At 42.5% G+C, this 20,898-nt stretch overlaps 1 protein-coding gene across 2 annotated transcripts in view; it reads right to left on the reverse strand.

Annotated features, from left to right (window-relative positions):
- Positions 1-8,112: 8,112 nt before the first annotated feature.
- Positions 8,113-20,898, reverse strand: part of GRB2 (growth factor receptor bound protein 2) — a 106,405-nt gene continuing 93,619 nt past the window's right edge. For both annotated transcript variants that reach the window (XM_033961138.1, XM_033961137.1), the window contains exons 5-6: positions 12,556-12,724; positions 8,113-9,718 (exon numbers count right to left, since the gene is read on the reverse strand). In XM_033961138.1, the coding sequence (XP_033817029.1) occupies positions 9,533-9,718; positions 12,556-12,724 (355 nt within the window). In that variant the 3' untranslated portion in view covers positions 8,113-9,532. The remainder of the gene's footprint in view (positions 9,719-12,555; positions 12,725-20,898) is intronic.

Below are 20,898 nucleotides of genomic sequence, written 5' to 3' on the forward strand. Positions count from 1 at the left end.
GCTCCAGAAATCGCAAAATCAATTAAGAAAAGCTGGACGTTCTTCTTTGCATATATATAGTTTAATTTGTTTTAGATATCTAAAAAAGAAAGAGCAGAAAAATCCTACCAAAGAAATGCCTTGTTCCTGTTTTGCTGACCCGCCTATAAATCAAAAAGCTCCGTCTTGGGACGTGCAGCAGGCAATCTATACCGGAGACTTTCCTCGACAGCTATTTGTGCCCTAATCTGATCTTATGTCCTGAAATGCAGCCTAAAAAAGTATTTCCTTAGATTACGCCTGAGCCTATCGCCTCTTTTTTTTTGTCATTTATTCTTTATTGATTTTCACATCAAAGATCAAACATACTTTGATAAAGGAAATTAAATATATTCAAAGAAATTATCATCAAAAACACAAATTAAGAAGTAAAAAGATACTCCTGATCCTAATACAATGATCATAGTCCACATTAGGAGAGAGTAAAGCCATACACAATCAAGGGGAGTTGAATAAAGGAAATCATACATGGTCATATTAACATATGTCCTTCAAAAATACAGGGTTCTTTTGGTTAATTACATTTAGGCCTGAGTGGTTGGAATTATAGAGGGGTCTGGAGCCTTAATGGCAGCCTTTCCTTCCAAAAAAATTGCAGTTGTTCTGGTTCATAAAAAATATATTTGTTTGCCTGGTAAGTAATACAGCATTTACAAGGAAATCTAAGTTGATAGGTCACTCCCAAAGCCAAAACTGACTGACAAAATGTCAGAAATTTCTTACATCTAAGCTGCGTCCAATTTGAAACATCAGGAAAAATAGCAATTTTGTGATTGTAAAATTCAACACTTTCAGTTCTATAGAAAAGACGAAGAAGAGCTTCTTTATCTTGCAAGAAAACAAGTCACTAACAAAGTAGCTCTCGCTGAAATTTCAATCCACGAGGATTCCAATTCTCCGGCTTGTATAGTTGACTTGTCCTTTTCCTCTTCCACTTTATTAAGATAGTATAACTTTTGCAAAGGAGGCATATTAATCTCTGGAAATTTTATAGAACTAAAGTCAGAAAGGAATAAAAAAGTTCTCTGGGAGATAATATTCTAGATACAGGAAAATTGAGAAGTCTCAAGTTCAAATTTCTATTAACATTTTCTAAATTTTCAAGTTTCCTGATTAGTAAATTTTTATCTTTCATTTGAGAGTTTGATGCAACTTTTAATTCAGAGACAGTTTTCTCTATATAATCCAATCTATCTGATTGTTTAATTTTTCCTTCACAATTTTTAATTTGAACTGCAGTTTGTTGAGTTGAGGAAATAAATTGGGAGCATACCTGATGAAGGCTCTCCACAACGCCTCCATATCCACCACTTCTGGCTTAATCAGGGGTTTCAGAAGCTGAATTGGAGTAAAAACTCCATTTTCTACACTCGTCGCTCCCTGAACGCCTCCTCCTCCTCCTGCCGTTAGCTGGTAATCCGGCATAGCTCGAACCACCTCCGGGGTCAAAGGCAGAACCGTCGGCTCCAACAGAGACTCTTTCCCCGACGTCTCCCGTTGACTCGCTGGACTGCCTGACATTATCCCGGGACGGGGGGAGATCACAGGGCCAAGCAGGCTCAGTGAGAAGTCACTGTCTAACTCAGAGGTCTGCCCCACTCGGAGAGCAGATTCGCCCAATCCAAAAGGTACAGCAAAAGCTGTTATTGCTGTCTGGCGTGTGATCGAAGAGGCAGAAGAAGCCGGGAGATCGCTCTTCTGTTTCCCCTGCGTTTCAGCATTTTCTCCACTGCAGAGTCAGGTGAAAAATCTCCAAGAAATCGTAAAAAGACGCCGAGAGAAGGGGAGCCTCTTACAGCACGTCTATCCCTGCCGCCATCTTGGCTCTCTCACGAGCCTATCACCTCTTAACTTCATCCTTTGCCTTCTCATGCCAGAGCTTCCTTTCAACCGAAACAAACTCGCCTCATGCATATTTGTGCTACATAGGTATTTAAACATTTCTCACAAGAAAAATATAGAGTAATAGAATAATACCAAAAATCAATCCACAAAATATTACTCGCCAGCGATGGGCTACAGACCCCTGATAAACATTTCATAACAAAGTGGAGAAAAAGCATCAAAATTTTCACAAACAGCAGCAGACAACTCTCAATAATAGTTTAAAGTTCAAATCTGCTTAATTTACTATCACTGGCAAAAAAACTCCATCACCACAGAAATGTAATTATAAAAAGGGTAATATACCCATCACTGTGTACATAGCGGGGTAAAAAAAAAATATTCTGTGGGACAGAATTGCAATAAAGTTTATTACAATTGTTTGTTACACAGAAATTTTTTTTGATTACCCTATGATTTCTCCTGTGGTGGCGTTTCTTCACATAGGCTTTGAATAAAGTTTTATGTGATGAACCACCACCACAGGAGAAATCATAGGGGGGGGGGGGTCAAAAAAATTTCTGTGTGACAGACAATTGCAATTTCCAAAGCTTATGTGAAGAAACAGCACACATTTCACATACTTGCCAAAGGCCTACAGCCCTACACTGCAACCGCCGTCATGCCTCGTTGCTCGGTTCCGGTGCTTGTGGGCAAGCTGCAGGGCAGAGTGAGCCGTGTGCTCCGGATCGGGGCAGAGGGAGGCTGAGACCGCAAGATGCACAGCGCAAACCAGTGGCAGCTCGCCGACATTCATGCCGACTAGAGACGCAAGCCAAAGGAGGCGGAGGGAGGCTGAGACTGGGAGAAGCACAGCGCCACCAGGAGGCCGCTTGCCGACATTCACTCCAGAGAGACGCAAGTCAATTACAGCAGTCAAATGTTCACAGTCTATACGCAACTGTCCTCTCCTCAATCGAAAAACTTGTGAAGTGGAGAGGACAGACCACAGGCCGCAAAGTAGTCCCTGGGAGGCTGCAAGTTTGAGACCACTGCTGTAGATGAAACCTATTAATGTAGACTGTTTTATTAAAAAAGTCCGTTTGAATGGGAAAATGAATACCAACATACACTATAAAGGTTTGTCAATGTTAAGACCCATTCATAATTTTCCCAATTGAAACCTAAGCATACTACCTGGTAGAGCTCTGGGTTTCTGGCCCAGAAATATCTAAGAAAAAGGACAATTTAAATTAAATTATTAGTTTATAAAGCATATATGGTTGGGCAGATTAGATGGACCATTCAGGTTTTTATCTGCCATCATTTACTATATAACCCAGAGAGAGTGGTTCTCGTAGCACCAGATTGGCCATGCAGGCTGTGGTACACAGACCTAGTGCATCTTTAGAGGGACCAGGGTCTCAGATTGTAGGTACAGCCCAATCTTCTATCTCAGGGTCCAGTGATCATAGAAGATCCGGACTGCTTTGCTCTTAAGGCATGGCTCTTGAGTGCACAGCGTTAGAGCGCAAAGAATACTCAGAGATAAGTCATTGCTACTCTTCTCAGAGCCAAGAAGCCTTCGATGGTCTCTGCTTATGCTAAGGCGTGGGAGACGTTTCAACACTGGTACATGAAAGAGGAGGTGGAGACGTTTAGTGCACCGATTGCGGTGGTGCTAGCTTTTCTCCAAGCAGGTCTCAACAAAGGCCTCACAGTGGCTTACCTCAGGGTACAAGTGTCAGGCCTCTCATGCTTCAAAACTGGTGGATGCAAAGCTTCCCTGGCTTCTCATCCAGACTTAGCCAAATTCCTAAAGGAGGCACTAATGCTCCGACCACCAGGTAAATCAACTGTTTCCATCATGGAACCTTAACATGCTTTTGCATGGCTTTAGTCAGGCTCCTTATGAGCCTATTCAAGGAAGCATCCTTGAATCTTACCAAGACTGTTTTTCCTCATGGCCATTATATCAGCCAGATGAGTCTCAAAGCTGCAGGCCCTGTCGTGCAAGGAGCCCTTCCTCAAGATCATGGAGGTGGGAGTTTCCTTGCATATGGTTCTGTCCTATTTGTTGAAGGTCGTTTAGACATTTCATATCAAGAGGTAAGATTGCCAGCGTTCCAGACCACAGGGTCAAAGAAAAAGGACTGAATTCTGAGGAAGTTGGATGTGAGGAGAGTTTTCCTATGTTATCTAGAGGTCACCAATGGTTCCAACTGTTAGCCATCTATTTGTGCTCACCTGTCAGGCTAGACATGGTTGTCCGGCGTCTAAAGCTACCATTTCAAGCTGGATACGGATGGCCATCTTGTCAGCATATATTGCCTGTGGTAAGCAATTGCCATTCTCCTTGAAAGCACATTCCACAAGAAGTGTAGCCTCTTTGTGGGCAGAAGCTCAGGTGATTGAGCCCAGAGAGATATGTAGGGCAGCAACCTCGTCCACTCTGCACATGTTCTCCCAAGTTCAGTGTTACGAGCAGGCGCTGAGCTCCCACTGCAGATTTCTGGGACTGCTTTTGTAAGTCCCTACTGTCCAGAATGACACACCTATTGCACTATAAAAAGAGATTAAGTTCTTACCTTGCTAATATCTTTTCTAGTAGATAGGTGTGTTATTCTGGAATACTGCCCTGTCAGTATTTCTGCACCTGCTTACTGTCTCAATCAGGAAGTTCAAGTCAAAACTGAGATTTTGATGTCAGACTTTAAGGGGATGCAGAAAATCTATTGCTATAATACATTGGGAGAAGATTTGAGGCTGCATGTTTCTGATTGGTAATGATTATTTCGATGTTTCGATTGTTCAGTTATAATGTTTGTTATATTTTCAGAGCAGAACAGATTTCTATTCAGAGTCTCCCCATACCCCTCCTTCTTATGTGTTCATATATAGGGCTAGTGCCTACTTTGGTACAAACTGAAAGGAGCAGCAGAGGCCTCTGATAAGGAAGAGGAGTTGAAAACCTGGAATGGATTCCTTCTGCATGGCTCACGAGCATGGGGAAAATACCCTACTGTCCAGAATGACACACCTATCTAATAGAAAACACATAAGAACAATCTCTTTTTATATAATGTTTTCTAAGACAGGGTGTGTTTCTTTGCAGCACAGTTTTGCTGGTCAGGTTTTTAGGATTATCACAATGATATGCATGAAATACATTTGTATATAGGAAGGAGTGGCCTAGTGGTTAGAGAAGGGGTGTCAAAGTCACTCCTCGAGGGTCGCAATCCAGTGGGGTTTTCAGGATTTCCCCAATGAATATGCATGAGATCTATTTACTTGCACTGCTTTCATTGTATGCAAATAGATCTCATGCATATTCATTAGGGAAATCCTGAAAACCCCACTGGATTGCAACCCCTTAGGAGGGAGGGACTTTGACACCCCTGGGTTAGAGCTACAGCCTCAGCACCCTGAGGTTGTGGGATCAAGCCCCATGCTGCTCCTTGTGACCCTGGGCAAGTCGCTCAATCCTCCATTGCCCCAGGTACATTAGATAGATTGTGAGCCCACCGGGACAGATGGGGACAAACGACCGAGTACACTTAAATAAGCAATATACAAATACCTAAAATAAATAAATATAGAACTGTGATAATCATGAAAACTCAGCTAGCCAGATGTGCCACAAAGAGGATTGAGCAGCACTGATCTAAGCAAAATCTATGTCTTTTACACCTGAAACATATTAGGCTACTGATGTTTATCAGATCTGGGGGTCAGCTTTGAGAGGGCTGGGCAGAATTAAGAACACCGTTACAATTGCACAGGAAGACAGAAACACTTTCATAAGGTCTGTAAAAACAGAGCTGAACTCATGAGTCCAAACTTGATTTCACAAAGTACTGTTTTAGATCACACCTCACTGCACACAGTGTGTTAACACACAACACTGTTCAGGAATCATTAAATCACAAACATTCCATGTAGTTATCTCCAAAGAGAGCCTCAAAAGTATGAGATGCAAGTAATAAAATGTATTTACATATGTATTATATATGGTGAACCCATTACAAACCCAAACACTGTTATCATGTTTATTTGGAAGACCAACAGAGGAACCTGATTTTGACCATGGTTAGCACTGTCTGTTAGATAACTCTCTTCTATCATTGGATAAAGCACATGTTTTCCCACTCCCAGTGCTCTGTTTTTCTGAAAGCCAATGTTATATAGTAAATAAGAACAAATAAACCCCCAAATGGTCCACTCATTCTTTGAGTAGATGCCCACACAGATTCCCATATGAAACCCTGATTTAGAGGCTGACCAAATTTTGCTTTTGGTTCTGAAACTGGCCCAAAATCTTAATTCAGTCTTGTTTTCTTTTTTGGCTGAAAATGCAAGTTGTTTTTGGCTGAAACTGATGCTACTTCCCTCCTTCCCCCCACCCTGAACAGGAACAGTCCTCCTCTGAGGGTACCTCCAGAACAGAAGCAGTCTTCCTCCCGAACCCCTTCCATCACCCCAGGGGGGCCTAACTTACAAGCAGTAGTGGTCCAATCAGAGCAGGCGTGACTTCAAGAAGTAGTCTTGTGACAGCCATTTTGAGACTGGAGCTAGCACGGGTAGGATTGAAGGTGCACCAACTATTTTGACAATGGAGCTGGCAGGGGCAGGAGTAAGTGGAGGGCAGTGCTTGTAAGGTAGGTCCTGGGGGAGGGCTAAGGATGATGGTTGTCCAGGAGGGGAGGAGGAGGGGGATACAGCACAATTTTGGTTTCAGCCAAAACGGAGCGACAAGATTCATGGTTTGGTACTGGCCGAAACACACACACACACAAAAATAGTTTCAGTCATCCTGTACCACGCTTTCCAATTTGGATGTAAGAACATTATCCATTTAAGCATCTGGGAAAGAGAAGTTTTAAGTGCTGAACAAATTTTATACACCTATGAACTCAGAGCTAGTCTTTTAGAGCAAGATGCCATCAATTTGTTTTGACGATAAAAAAGAAACTGCAACAAAAACTTGAGATATTGAGGTAAAGTTTCATGTGAATTATGCACACCTTCCATTAATAGATAACAAATCCACAACACTATTGCCCGAGTGAAGAATGCATTGTAGGTTTATTATTCACAGTTAATTACTATCTACCGAATGCTGCATCAGTTTTAAAGATTAGGTACAGAAGCTTTTTTTTGTTTGGTTTTATTTAAACACTGATTTATATATATAATATATATATATATATATATATGTATGTACACACAAGACACATGTCTGGAAGGTTGCATGATATATTCAATCCCAAAAGAGAAACAATCAGATGGTCCAGGTGTTGAACACTAGAGAATTTTCACGGTGATTTTTTTAAATTTTTTTTTTTTAAACAAATGTAAAAAGTGATGAGGAGAAAAAAAAAAAAAGGAAAACCTAGAGGGAGCTGCTTTAATCTTTGCTGTCAGCAGAATTAAAGCATAAAGCAGACCGACACACATTGAAAAAATTCATTTACACTTGTTAACAAAGAGAGGCATTTTCCTGTTTGGAAGTCTCCAGGGTATGCTAGGTCCATTTACAGGGCAAAATTGCAAAGTTCCACTGTCACCACATACAACTGGATGGGAAAGAAAAAAAATACCGGTACCAAATGCCTGTGGTCCATGAGTGCCTCTGAGAATTCACGTGGATGGCTGCTTTTGAAAAATGAGCTACATTTCAAAATATACAACCTGTTATGGAGGGGGAGAAGAAGAATGAGAGCAGAGTTATCCTTCAAAATTGCAGGAGTCAGGCTACGCAGGAAAGAAAGCAAAAAATGCAAGTATCACCAGCATTAGGAGAAATTGTGTACATGACAAGACACAGCTTTGACATTTCTGTTCTCTCAAAGGAAAACGACCTAAGAAATCAGAGTGAGCACTTGGCCTCTCAGGTCAGAAAGCTCAATCACCATTCATTTCTCAGGATGAATCTCTCCAAGCATCTGTTCAATAAGACACAGTAGAGGCAACAAATTCCTACCATCCAGGAACATACTAAGTCACCTGCTCCACCCAGATTAGCACAAAGACAATACGTCCCAGATTGGAGGAAAAGAAAAATGTAAAGATATTATCAAATGTTAAAACTAAGTTTAATTTTTTAACATAGACCAGGGATGTCAAAGTCCCTCCTCAAGGGCCGCAATCCAGTCGGGTTTTCAGGATTTCCCCAATTAATATGCATCAGATCTATTAGCATACAATGAAAGCAGTGCATGCAAATAGATCTCATGCAATATTCATTGGGGAAATCCTGAAAACCAGACTGGATTGCGGCCCTCAAGGAGGGACTTTGACACCTGTGACATAGACCCTTTGGGCTGGATTCTCTAACTGGCGCCATTGTTGGTGGCTGCCTTAAAAGCAGCCACCGAGCGCATGCTAATCGTGTGACGGCGCTGGTTAGAGAATTGCGCCTCTGGCAAAAGGTACGCACAGGAAATGGAGGCCAGGGTTTTTCCAGGCCTAGATTTCTGGTGCCTTGCTTTGATGTGAATCGTGCCTCTATAGGTGGCTTTAGACTGCCTAATACCACTTCCGGAGTTAGCCACGCCCACTGTGATGTTAGACACTTTAAAGTGCCTACGAGGCGCCATTCCAACGTAGATTTTTTAGGCACCACTAGGCTCCTTGAAAATAAGTGAAAAATGGCATTTAAACAGCGCCTTGAAAATCGGCGAAAAGCAGTGTTTAGAAAGGCATTTTTCACTGAGTTTAGGCGCCTAAAAAACCAGCACCATTTAGAGATTCTAGGCCATTATGTCTGCTGTATTTTTACATAGATAATACTGCTAACTCTGCCCACATTCCAACCCTTCCATTAAAATAAAAAACTAAACTATTTACATATCAGGAAAACAGGTGAATCAAAGAGCTGACCAGAAAGGCAATGGATTGACTAATTAAAAAAAAGCTCACACGAAACAAGGGAAAAGGCACCATGGAAAAAGAGAAAGTGCACCAATACACCTTTTAGACCTCAAAAAAGAGTAAAAAATAAAAAAATTACTGTTTTTTTAAAAAATACTTCTGCTGAAGTTTGGACTGATCCAAAACAGTTGAGCAACTTTTACAAACACTATCAATCATAGAACACTATAATAAGTTGATACCTGATTCCAGAGCTGCTTCTAGATCTTACAACATGATTTAACAAGAGGAGGAAATCTAGATAGAAATAAAAATTCTCAGGGGTGGGTAGAAAAAAAAAGGAAAGACTGAATTGGCCCTTCTCTGGAATTACACCTGATAAAAACAAACATTTGCATAGAGAGGAAATACCAGCAGCTTTATGTTGTCAGCATGGCTAGAATTGTATGACGTTAAAATGCATGCGAAGACAGACAGAACAGGAAGAGACGAAAGGGAAAACCAGAATGGAGAAGGGGGAGGAAAAGGAGCAGCTGTGGAAATCTGCTAGTAAAAATTATTATTATGTTTTTTTAATTTAAATGTAAGTTTTGGCATTCTAAATCAAATGACTTCAAACCCTCCCCCCGCCCCCTAGAGCTCCATACTGAAGAAACGAGTGTCAACTCCAGGGACAGTCCTCTGAAGAGCCAGCTCCCAATGTACTGCTGGGCGATGCTTTTAAATCACTAAACAGTATGTAGTTACGCCTCCGATTTTTCCCACCATTGTATCAAATATCCTTTCATCTGTTGCCTTAGATGTTGCGGTTCACTGGGGTGACATAGTTGCGGGGGAACATTCCTGTCTGGCCATGGCATGCACCTTTCCACCAATTGGGGTCAGAATTGTCGATGACCTGGATGAAGTCACCGCGCCGGAACCCCAGCTCACCATCCTCCTGGGGATCGAAGTCAAAAAGCGCTTGTACATATGTAGGTTGCTGTGAAAAAGAAAATAAATGTGATAGAAAGTTATCCAGTATAGTATTTGCCAACTTGAGATCACAAAAAACAGAATATGATAGCAACTAAAGAATGAGGAACTATATATAATAAATAAATAAATATATATATAATAAATATATAAATAAATATTGCAAATCAACCAAACTGTAACCTCCATGTTATACCTGCATTATATCCATCTTGTTGTATCTACAGTGTACCTAGCTATGTATCTTCCATGTTGTATCCACAATATCTTTTTTTTTTTCAATTCTTTATTCATTTTAAAAAACTTACAATAAGTGTAACATCATTTCAAATTCAAATATAACATTTAATATTCTATTAAATTCCATATCGGAATTATCCCCCCTCCCCCCTAATTAAATTACATTCTTTAAATTCAATAAAACCAATCATAAACCTCATTCTAATATACCTTATTTACTATCCAAACCATAGAACTCCCTCCCCCCATCTTGGATGTGCATTTTTAAGGGGAAATATAATATTCAATCATTACAATATTGTTAATGGCTCCCAAATATCCTGAAATTTTTTAAAATTCCCCTGCTGTGTGGCTATTATCCTTTCCATTTTATAAATGTGGCATAAAGTCCACAATATCTTTCTTGTTTGTAGCCGCATTGTATCTAACCGCCATGTATTCCATGCTTTATCCATATTGTAAATTTACCACTATGTAACAAAGTTCTCCTAAAACATAACACGCCTCAAACTCAACTTGGTGAGAATTTGGCGGGATATTAAGATCACTTTGGGCTAGATTCACAAAGCAAACCGATTGTGTATTGGCCGGATTCACTTACCTCTCTGCCGACCATCCTCCGATCTGCGCATGCAAATGAGGGCAACGCATGCAAAGTCGGCAGGGACGTGATTCACTAAACAAAACCCTGCAACACCGACTGGGCTGGCCGATCAAAAAAAAGCGACTGTTCAGAACCAGTTGCTGAAGCACTTTGCGACTGCCCTGCCTTCTACCGCCCTGCTTTCTAACCTGTCAGCCCTGATCTCCTGCAGCCCTGAACGCGCCTGCCTGCCTGCCCCGAACCCCCTACCTCGACTCTCCCACCCTTCCCCGCACTGGAGATTTCCAATGAACTTGTGGGGATGCGGAACCAAGCTGAATGCCGCCCTGCTCTGCCCCGATCTCGCCTGCCTGCTCGCCCCGACTCTCCTGCTCTCTGCCGCCCTTCCCCGCAGTGCAAGCCCATGGTTTTAAAGCGGGGCTGCACGCCGCAGTGCAATGCCAGCTTTAAACCCGCGGTCTCGCACTGAAGGGAAGGCGGGAAGAGGCTGTTGCCGGCGGATAGGAGCAGGAGAGTTGGGCCCCGAACATGCCTGCCCCGACTGCAGCTCGGATGGGTCTGTGCAGTCTGGGCACACGCAATCCGTGCATATTTTAGGTTCCTGAATTCGTCGGACCTGCCCGAATCGGAAATGGATTGTTCCGATTCGGGCAGGTTAGTGAATCTAGCCCTTACAGTATAACATTTTCAAATAGCCCACTAATTGCAAACTTAGGTGGTCTTAACATTAGGGCTGTAATTTAAATCGCAGTTACTGTGATAAATATATTAATCGTGATTAAAAAATTAACCACTTTGCAGCATCTCCTGATTCCTTCACACATCTCATCCACTTCAGAGCAGGTCACAGGCAGCTTATGTGCAATGTACCACTTCTAGGGACCAACAGAAGACCACTTTTAAGGTAGATAGGTGGGGGAAGAAGCCAGATGGATGGGCTGCAGACCTGTGAGCAGAACTGGAGAGGGCCACAGAAGGAAGCTATAGTTAAGGAAGTGAGCTCCAGTAGCCATGAGAATAGCTTGGTGCTACTCGTGGGGGAGGAGGCTGGAGGGAGGAAGGGAGGGAGGGAGAGATAATGGACCTGGGGAAGAGGAGAGAGAAAAGGAAGGTGAGATGTTGGATATGGAGGCAGGAGGAAGGAAAATTTTCTCTTGTAAGGAAAGGGGGATGGGATTTGATGTATTGCGCCTCTGGCAATGGAGAATTAAGTGACTTGCCCAGAGTCAAAAAGAGCTGCAGTGTAAAATAAAAAACATAATAAACACCCCACTTTAATTGTGCAATCAATCACAATTAAAAATTTTCCCCATTCTAAGTGTTTTTTCCCCTTTCACACCTGAATATGAGCACTAAGGGGAACTGTGTACAGTTTTAGCTATACAGTATTTGGGAAAGGGGGTGAGGTTGAAGATGGGGGGGAGACTATTTTACCCAAGTAAATGCCTTTGCAAACGCCTTCCCCAGTATATCCCAGCTTCATTGGTTTCCTAAAAATGAGGAAATGGGTTGGAGAACTTAACCAAGCACCGGATGGAATCAGGCGTTATCATGTTTTTGAATCAAGCTGGGCTGGGGCCATGTCTCTGCTTGACCACCTTCCACACCCTGAAGTGTCTTCCCATGTAAGGAGGAAGAGCATTTCTGGGCCTGCTGGCTCAAACTGGGGCTTCCTAAAATGTCTGGAGGATTGCTACACATTGAAATAAGAGAAAGAAACCTGGGGCATATAGATCCTTCTTTTCTCTCTTTTTTTTTTTTTTAATTCTAGGAGTGCTGCCCCTGCTCAGGATTGCTTCTCTTTATCCTACCCAGAGGGGAAGAGTGGCTGATTCATTAGATTTAAATAGAAAAGGCCTTGTATACATATAGGAATTTAAGAGCTGTAAATGATTGGTTTTACGTCTTTCAATTTCTAAAATTAAGCAAGCCAATGTTAGGAAACTAGGAAAAGTTCACATTCAATTACTATATTAAAGCAGAAGTGCTTTGTTTCTCACCTGTGGCACTTGCTCAATATCCCGTAAGAAAATCTGCTGGTTGCGGGAGACAGAGGTGGACCTGTGATAATCTACTAGTTCGTTCAGAGAATTGAACTTTACCACCCACAGGAAATATTTTCCAGCTCCATCTCTCAGCACCTTAAAGTGTTGCACATCATTTCCAAACCTAGTAGGCGAGAAAGAGAAGAGCATTTGTAGTTCATTACAACCCATGTTCCCCTGGCCAGCAATTAATAGAAGACAACTGTTATGTACCTCCTATGTGAAAGAGGAAACTCCACAACCTTTACAAGGAACTCAAAAGGAGAGGAGGCGGCCAAAAACCACAGGTCGGAATCTGAATTGGGAGGGATGTAAGCATGAGTGGTGTTTAATATATGTGGTAAGATATTTGCTTACATGGGTTTCTAGGAGTTTGATAAGTATGAGTATGCCAGCAATGGGTCTGTAGTTTGAGGTCTTCAATTGTTGATTTTGGTCTTGGAGTAAGTACTATTTTTCCCCTTTCTTCCGGTAGTCGACATTGGTTTAGGACAGGGGTAGGCAATTCCGGTCCTCGAGAGCCGGAGCCAGGTCAGGTTTTCAGGATATCCACAATGAATATGTATGAGATGGATTTGCATGCACTGCCTCCTTGCATATTTATTGTGGATATCCTGAAAACCTGACCTGGCTCCAGCTCTTAAGGACCGGAATTTAGGATGTAATTTAGGAGCTTAGTAATCCACATGATGATACTTTCGGGTGTGGAAGAGAGAAGGTAGGAGGGGCAATTATTCCAGGGGCTGCAACAAGTGGAAAGCTTGGCTAGTAGTTTTTTTTTGTCTCTACAGTCATATTTGGTCAGCATTGCTGGGCTCCACAGGATTCTCATGTGTGTGGAGTGTTAGCTTTTGGGCAGTTTTGATTTTGGCAACTTCGGTTTGAACCATTGTGATCTTTTTGAGGAAAAAAGTCAGCATCAGCAGGAGAGTTTCCTTGCAAGTTAGGCTAGTTATGACCAGTCTTACTTACAAGGAAACCTTTTGTACAACGGGGCCAGTGTCGGAAAATCTTGCACACCCATTCCTGTCAATTGAGGTGGGGGTGTCCTTGTTGACAAAGCTTCAGGCTGACCTGCCATTTTCTGCTTAAGGGGAGCTCTCTGGTCCTGTGTCTGCTCATTTGATGATTCATTGACTCTTTCAAATTATTATGTAATATATACATATTCCAGTCGCCAACGTTTGCATGCTCAGTTCGACTGAGCATGCATGGAGAGTGTAGACATCAGTGGCTGGAAAGAAAGATGCTGACTTCTTTCTGCTCAGGCAGCCGATCTCGTCTACCGGCAGGGATTGGGCATCAAAGGTAAAATCAACATGTTTTTGGGGGAGAGAATGCGGCTCCCCACCACCAGTACACTCTCAGGCCTCTCCCAGAATCTCTCTGCTATATTCTGTTAGAATTTCTGTAACTGGGTCACCACAGGGCAGTGGAAAGAAAGATGTTCCAGTGTCCAATATCATATTCTTTCTTCAATCGGATCAGTTGCAGTAAGCTACACACATTCAACCTTTCCTCTTGCCAGCATTTGGCTGAGCCCGTGCGGGAAGGCTCAGAAATCACATGGGCAACTAGAGTCTGTCCACTTGGTTTATACAGTAGTATGCTGGTGTTGTCGGAACGTACATAATCAGCATTCCACTTCTTAGCTATCCAAACCATGCAGTTTATTGTCCAGCTTACATGCTCATCAGAGACTTCTCTAGCATACTAAGTGCCCAAGGACACAGAGCTGCATTATCCCTAGACAACAGCCACCATTAACATGTAAGTTGGTCGTTTCCCATTTTGGAAAACCCTTCATTGACAAGCCCTCTGTTTCTTCTATGACTGGCTCTGGGTGCAGGTGTGCGGAGGCTGAAGGAATAATATGGTTCTAGAAATGGTAGTTTTGGGGGAAACACAAACGCAATTAAAAAATGCCCCACTTGTGAGAATAAAGAAATAGTTTCTCCAGGCATCTCAGACAAGTCATCTAGTATACAATCAGTAGAAAAACAGGGAGCCCATTCCCTAAAAAAGTCTTAATGGACCTTCTACAACATTTGTTGCTCGACAAAACAAACATCTTCCTCCCTATTCTCAATACTCCACAACAGCTACCAGTAGAGAGTATACAAAGAACAGGAAAGGGGCTGTCCCAAGTGATGCAGAAAGTACTGAATCTGGCCCAAGCCAGGGGGTTTGAACTGCGTGTTCTGCTCTGTTGGAAGGATTTAGACCAGTGGTCTCAAACTTGCGGCTCGGGGACCACATGCGGCCCACCAGGTACTATTTTGAGGCCCTCGGTATGTTTATCATAATCATAAAAGTAAAATTAAACAGTTTCTTGATCATATGACTCTTTAGCTATAAATGACAATATTATTATTAAGACTTAGCCAAAAGGAAAGATTTAGAAACTATAAAGAGTTTTACCTCATGCAAAATGGTCATTTCTTTAATAAGACATTAACTATTTTTTCTGAGGCCCTCAAGTACCTACAAATCCAAAATGTGGCCCTGCAAAGGGTTTGAGTTTGAGACCACTGATTTAGACTGAGGAGATCCTTGTGCATGGGAAGGGCAGTGCATATTCAGCTTTACATGAGTTGTGAGCTTGGGGAAAGCTACTGTCCCAGTCATGCAATTTCATTGACCACATATGTATGTGCCCAATGATAATTTTGCTTGTTGAGGGAAGGCAATTGTACCCTGGTATTGGTGTATATCCTAAGATGCCAATTATTTCTTACTTGGTATTAATCATTTTTTAAATTCTCCCATTTATTTTTTTAGACTTCTGGTATTTGTACAGACTTTTTCAAGCATGTGTTGACATTTTTGCCTAGCAGTTGACAAGTATGCTTCAAAATCTTAATTATCTGATCTTTACTCAAAGATATTTGGGCTACTTATTTTTGTCTTTATTGCAACTGCTCTAATTTTGCTGTTTTGTAATCACTGGACGAGATCGGCCCTCCTTTTATTTAAAGCATTAGTACTAGCAACCTGAATTCCACTTTAGTTAAGAAAAGCCACAATGAAAAAGAATATAAGAATAGCCTTACTGGGTCAGACCAATGGTCAACCTAGCCCAGTAGCCTGCCCTCATGGTGGCCAATCCAGGTCACTAGTACCTGGCAAAAAACCCCAAAGTAGCAACATTCCGTACAGAATCTCAAAGAATAGCAAGATTCCGGAATCCCAGAGAGTAACAAGATTCTAGAATCCCAAAGAGTAGCAACATTCCATGCTACCGATCCAGGGCAAGCAGTGACTTCCCCCATGTCTCTCTCAATAACAGACTATGGACTTTTCCTTCAGGAAACTGTCTAAACCTCTCTTTACACCAGCTACGTTAAGTGAATATGAAAGATAACGTATGACTACTTTTATGCCACAAAACCTACACTTCAGGTGATTTACAAAGAAAGCTTGCCCTGGGATAGACTGGAGTCTTGGAGTTTCAAAATGTACAAAGGAAACAGAGTTCCTGGAGGCTGTATGGGACTGCTTCTTGGAACAGCTTGTCAAGGAACCAACGAGAGGGATGGCTATTCTGGATCTAATCTTCAACGGGCTGAATGGACCTGCCAAGGAAGTGGAAGTAGTGGGACCATTAGGAAACAGTGATTACAACATGATCCAGTTCAAAAGTGGAAAAAGGAGTGCCAAAGGGGAAGAGAACCATTGCAACAACGTTTAATTTCAAGAAAGGGAACTATGATGCCATGAGACAAATGGTGAAGAAGAAACTCAGGAACAGCTCCAGGAAAGCACAGACGGTGGAGCAAGCCTGGTCCTTATTCAAAGACACGGTAAACGAAGCGCAAAACCTATATATACCCAGATTTAGAAAAGGGTGCAAAAAGAATCAAGCAAAAGACCAGGCATGGATAACCAATGAAGTCAAGAATGTGATAGGGGACAAGAAAAAATCATTCCGGAAGTGGAAAAAGGATAAAACCGAGGAAAATTGGAAAAAGCACAGGAAGCATCAAAAAGAATGTCATCGCGTGGTCAGAAAAGCAAAAAGAGAGTATGAAGAGAGACTTGCCAGGGAAGCACGGAATTTTAAACCATTCTTCCGATATGTGAAAGGAAAACAGCCGGCGAGGGAGGAGGTGGGACCTCTGGATGAGGGAGACAGGAAGGGAGTGGTGAAGGAGTAAGAAGAGGTGGCAGACAGACTAAACATGTTCTTTTCGTCGGTCTTCACAAAGGAGGACACATCCAACGTGCCGGAACCGGAAAAAATCTTCAAGGGGGATCAGGAGGGAAAATTATCATGCATGGAGGTAAGCCTTGCAGACGTACTCAAACAGATAGATAGATTAAAAACTGACAAATCTCTGGGCCCAGACAGAATCCACCCGAGAATACTGAAAGAGCTCAGAAACGAAACGGCGGAGTTGCTGCAGCAGATTTGCAACCTATCCTTTAAAACAGGGGTAATTCCTGAGGACTGGAGGATAGCGAATGTTACACCTATCTTTAAAAAAGGATCAAGAGGCGACCCGGGGAACTACAGAGCTTAACCTCAGTTCCGGGGAAGATGGCTGAATCATTGATCAAGGACAGTATCAATGAGCATATAGAAAGAAATAATCTGATGAGAACAAGCCAGCATGGTTTCTGTAAAGGAAGATCATGCCAAACGAACCTACTGCACTTCTTTGAGGGGATAAGCGAACAATTAGACAAAGGTGACCCCATAGACATCGTATATCTGGACTTCCAAAAAGCCTTCAACAAGGTACCCCATGAGCACCTACTAAGGAAACTGTGGAACCACGGGGTGGAAGGGGAAGTGTACAGATGGATCAAAAATTGGCTGGCAGACAGGAAACAGAGGGTAGGAGTCTGACTGGAAAGGGGTCACGAGTGAGGTCCCGCAGGGGTCAGTACTGGGACCACTGCTGTTCAATATATTCATAAATGACCTGGAGTCAGGGACGAAGTGCGAAGTTATAAAATTTGCGGACGACACAAAACTCTCCAGTAGGGTTAAAACTGTGGAGGAATGCAAAGAACTACAAAGGGACCTGAACAAACTGAGTGAGTGGGCAAACAAATGGCAGATGAGCTTCAATGTAGAGAAATGTAGAGTCTTGCACATAGGGAAAGGAAATCCGATGTATAACTACACGGGGAGAAGGCAAACTGGAAAAGGACTTGGGGGTTTTAGTGGATAAAACAATGAAGCCGGCGGCACAATGCGCAGCAGCCTCAAAGAAGGCGAATAGAATGTTGGGCATTATCAAAAAAGGTATCACTACCAGAACGAAGGAAGTTATCCTGCCACTGTATCGGGCGATGGTGCGCCTGCATCTGGAGTATTGCGTTCAATACTGGTCGCCGTACCTTAAGAAGGATATGGCGATACTCAAGAGGGTCCAGCGAAGAGCAACAAGAATGATAAAAGGCATGGGGTTCTTTTCCCTGGAAAAGCAGAGACTTAGAGGGGACATGATAGAAACTTATGAGATCATGAAGGGTATGGAGAAGGTAGAGAGGGACAGATTCTTCAGACTAGCGAGGGAAACAAAAACAAGAGGGCAATCGCAAAAATTGAAAGGAAACAGATTCAAAACAAATGCTAGGAAGTTCTTCTTCACTCAGAGGGTGGTGGACACTTGGAATGCGCTTCCAGAGGAGGTGGTAGGGCAGAGTACGATTTTGGGTTTCAAAATGGGATTAGATGATTTCCTGAAGGAAAAGGGGATTGAAGGGTATAGTTAGAGGGTTACCATACAGAATTAGGGAATAGAATGTTTTAGGTATAAGATCACTTACAGGTCATGGACCTGAGGGGGCCGCCGCGGGAGCGGACTGCTGGGCATGATGGACCCATGGTCTGACTCGGCAGAGGCCATGCTTATGTTCTTATTATGTTCTAAAAGAAAAGTTGCAAAAACAAACTGATGGTTGCTGTGCAAAAACAGGAAGAGAAAACTCAGAAAGGAGCTTCAGAAAAAGGCAGTCAACAGCTAAAGCAAATGAAGTGGTAACCAGATGAGGCACCAGTGAAAGATAAGGGTGTAACTGAGGGTAAAAACAATGCAGGAAGCCAAGTGAGGATAATAAAATGAGAAAGACCAGGAGATGAAGCAGGAGTTGGCAGCTGGGTTCCTGATACATACCCTGGGGTTCAAGAGAAAAGAAATATACAGAAGAAGTTCAACTTTATGCAGGTTACAGCCTTATTAACATGCTTTTTGTTTTGGGTGTAAGTGTAAAGAGACCATCTATTGATATCAGAGCTAGAAAATGATACCGGGACACATTTTTCCCCGTCCCCGCAAGAACTCATTTTCCTGTCCCTGCGCCATTCCTGCAAGCTCCGTCCCCATCTGCACAAGCCTCAAACACTTTAAAATCATAAGTAGCAACATTCTAGAGCTCAGATTGTGATGTCATAATGCCTCATTCCACCAATGCCTAAGCTCCGTCCTCATCTGCACAAGCCTCAAACAATTTAAAATCCTAAGTAGCAACATTCTAGAGCTCAGATTGTGATGTCATAATGCCTCATTCCACCAATGCCTAAGCTCCGTCCTCATCTGCACAAGCCTCAAACAATTTAAAATCCTAAGTAGCAACATTCTAGAGCTCAGATTGTGATGTCATAATGCCTCATTCCACCAATGCCTAAGCTCCGTCCTCATCTGCACAAGCCTCAAACACTTTAAAATCCTAAGTAGCAACATTCTAGAGCTCAGATTGTGATGTCATAATGCCTCATTCCATCAATGCCTAAGCTCCGTCCTCATCTGCACAAGCCTCAAACACTTTAAAATCCTAAGTAGCAACATTCTAGAGCTCAGATTGTGATGTCATAATGCCTCATTCCACCAATGCCTAAGCTCCGTCCTCATCTGCACAAGCCTCAAACACTTTAAAATCCTAAGTAGCAACATTCTAGAGCTCAGATTGTGATGTCATAATGCCTCATTCCACCAATGCCTAAGCTCCGTCCTCATCTGCACAAGCCTCAAACACTTTAAAATCCTAAGTAGCAACATTCTAGAGCTCAGATTGTGATGTCATAATGCCTCATTCCACCAATGCCTAAGCTCCGTCCTCATCTGCACAAGCCTCAAACACTTTAGAATCATAAGTGTTTGAGGCTTGTGTGGTTAAGGCAGAGTTTAAAGGATTGGAGCAGGGACAGGGACAAAACTTGTGGGGATGGGATTGGGAAATTGAGTTCCTGCGGGTATTGGGGACAAATTTGTCCCCGTATCATTTTCTAATCAGAGCAATACAAGTATTGTGCAGTGAAAAGTCCTACTAAAAGGACAAAATGAGAAGAAAAGATTATTCCAAGGAGAGATTAAGTAGAGCAAATAAGAGAAAGTATGCAGAGTATGATATTCTGTCTAAATCCTCTGCAAAAGTGGTGCACTGCATGCATTGTGTCTGTGGGGGAGGGGTAGCTGGGGGTGGTAGTGCAGTTTAGAGAGCTACTTGGGGGCGATGGGGCAATTTGTGGGAAGGTAGGAGGCAATTTTGAGGGGATGGGCAGTCTGCAATTACTGATTTGCCTTTGGCATGTCCTAATATTCTTTTCTTAGGAGATTTTAATGTACATATGTACGACCTGAGTATTTCACATTCAGCTGCCTTTCATTCTTCTTTGATGGGATTAGGCATAATACAATGGATACACCAGCCAACCCATGTGCGGGGCCATCATTTAGACCAGGGGTAGGGAACTCCGGTCCTCTAGAACCGTATTCCAGTCAGGTTTTCAGGATTTCCCCAATGAATATGCATTGAAAGCAGTGAAAGCAAATAGATCTCATGCATATTCATTGAGGAAATCCTGAAAACTCGACTGGAATACGGCTCTCGAGGACCAGAGTTCCCTACCCCTGATTTAGACTTAGTTTTTTCTGAGATATTTTCAACACTATTTGTATCCCAAGTAGCATCTTATGGACAGTCCAAGACACATCATAAGGCAATTTGGTTCAGACTGAAGCATTTGGGTCACCATATGGATAATGTAGTGGAGGAAAATGAATCTATGGTTTGGGCTTATATGGCAGCTGACCCAGTAAAAATTCCTCCTTTGTTTCAAGTTTTCTCTTCTGATTTCTTGGACTAGCCTGTAGAAAGGCAGGCAACCTCTTGGGATAAACTGATGCAAGAAATAAGGGAGACTTATGTCCCATGATGTGATCTGTGTAAAGGGCAGAGGAAAAGAGAAAAATGGGATCATGACGGATTATGTTTACCAAAGACGCAACTGCAAAGCGCAGAACATGCATGGAGGAAAACATAGTAACATAGTAAATGACGGCAGAT

The sequence above is a fragment of the Geotrypetes seraphini genome, chromosome 10, assembly GCF_902459505.1.
Source record: "Geotrypetes seraphini chromosome 10, aGeoSer1.1, whole genome shotgun sequence".
Classification (NCBI taxonomy): domain Eukaryota; kingdom Metazoa; phylum Chordata; class Amphibia; order Gymnophiona; family Dermophiidae; genus Geotrypetes; species Geotrypetes seraphini.